Source organism: Fukomys damarensis, unplaced genomic scaffold (assembly GCF_012274545.1).
Source record: "Fukomys damarensis isolate Sample0158 unplaced genomic scaffold, DMR_v1.0_HiC HiC_scaffold_14, whole genome shotgun sequence".
NCBI lineage: Eukaryota > Metazoa > Chordata > Mammalia > Rodentia > Bathyergidae > Fukomys > Fukomys damarensis.
The window spans coordinates 22,038,746-22,039,450 of NW_022900926.1; the positions used below are offsets into that span (position 1 = coordinate 22,038,746).

General features: G+C 48.8%; 1 protein-coding gene across 1 annotated transcript in view; it reads right to left on the reverse strand.

Moving 5' to 3' along the window:
- Pex7 (peroxisomal biogenesis factor 7) overlaps nucleotides 1-69 on the reverse strand; it is a 70,765-nt gene extending 70,696 nt beyond the window's left edge. The window contains exon 1 of the mRNA XM_033763269.1: nucleotides 1-69. This exon is cut by the window's left edge and continues 9 nt beyond it. Coding sequence (XP_033619160.1) covers nucleotides 1-67 — 67 coding nt within the window. The 5' untranslated portion in view covers nucleotides 68-69.
- Nucleotides 70-705: the final 636 nt, after the last annotated feature.

Genomic DNA, 705 nt, shown 5'->3' on the forward strand with positions numbered 1-705 from the left:
AATATGGGGAAAACTCGGCCGCGTAGCCGTGGCGGCCTGGCACCCTCAGTGTCCGTGCAGCGCTCATTGCCCCAGCCGCCTCCGGCCTCACGGCCCGGACCACAAAAATTGCCCGAGTAGGAGGCAGACGGTGGCGACGCGCGACAGAAGTTAGAGGTCCCGAAAGAGTAAACGGAAGTGAGAATGCCCATGTCCTAAATCGTTGAGTCCGATTGGCCCGCAACGGAAAGGGCATTGACGCTGATGGGGACCATTTTTGTTTTGGGCACAGCAAAATTCACTTCCACCAGTGAAAGTGATCTACAATTAAATCCTTTTGGGGAGTGAGTTGGAGTTAGGTGTTAATTTCGAAAATTTTTGCTGTTACATCTCAGTCTCCACTGCGAGACGGTTTTTTATTAATTCTTTGAACTTTCGAAAGACTGGCATCAGGAAATTTTCCTATAGGTACTGCAAACTCAAACCATTTAGCCAGTCCAAAAGACAGTTGAGTGCCGTGTTGCCCGAGGAACAATGGACCCACAAGTTACGACCGGCCTGACATACGAACAACTTGGGTTGATCAGGTTAGTGGAAGATTCATCTGCCTCTTGTTATGTAGTGTGTACCCAGGTTAACATCTGAATCTCAGTGGTATTAACTTAGGTACAACCAGCCCTCGGAAGCAGTCAAGTTCGTAAGTCAAAGGTCCACTGTAACTTGAAG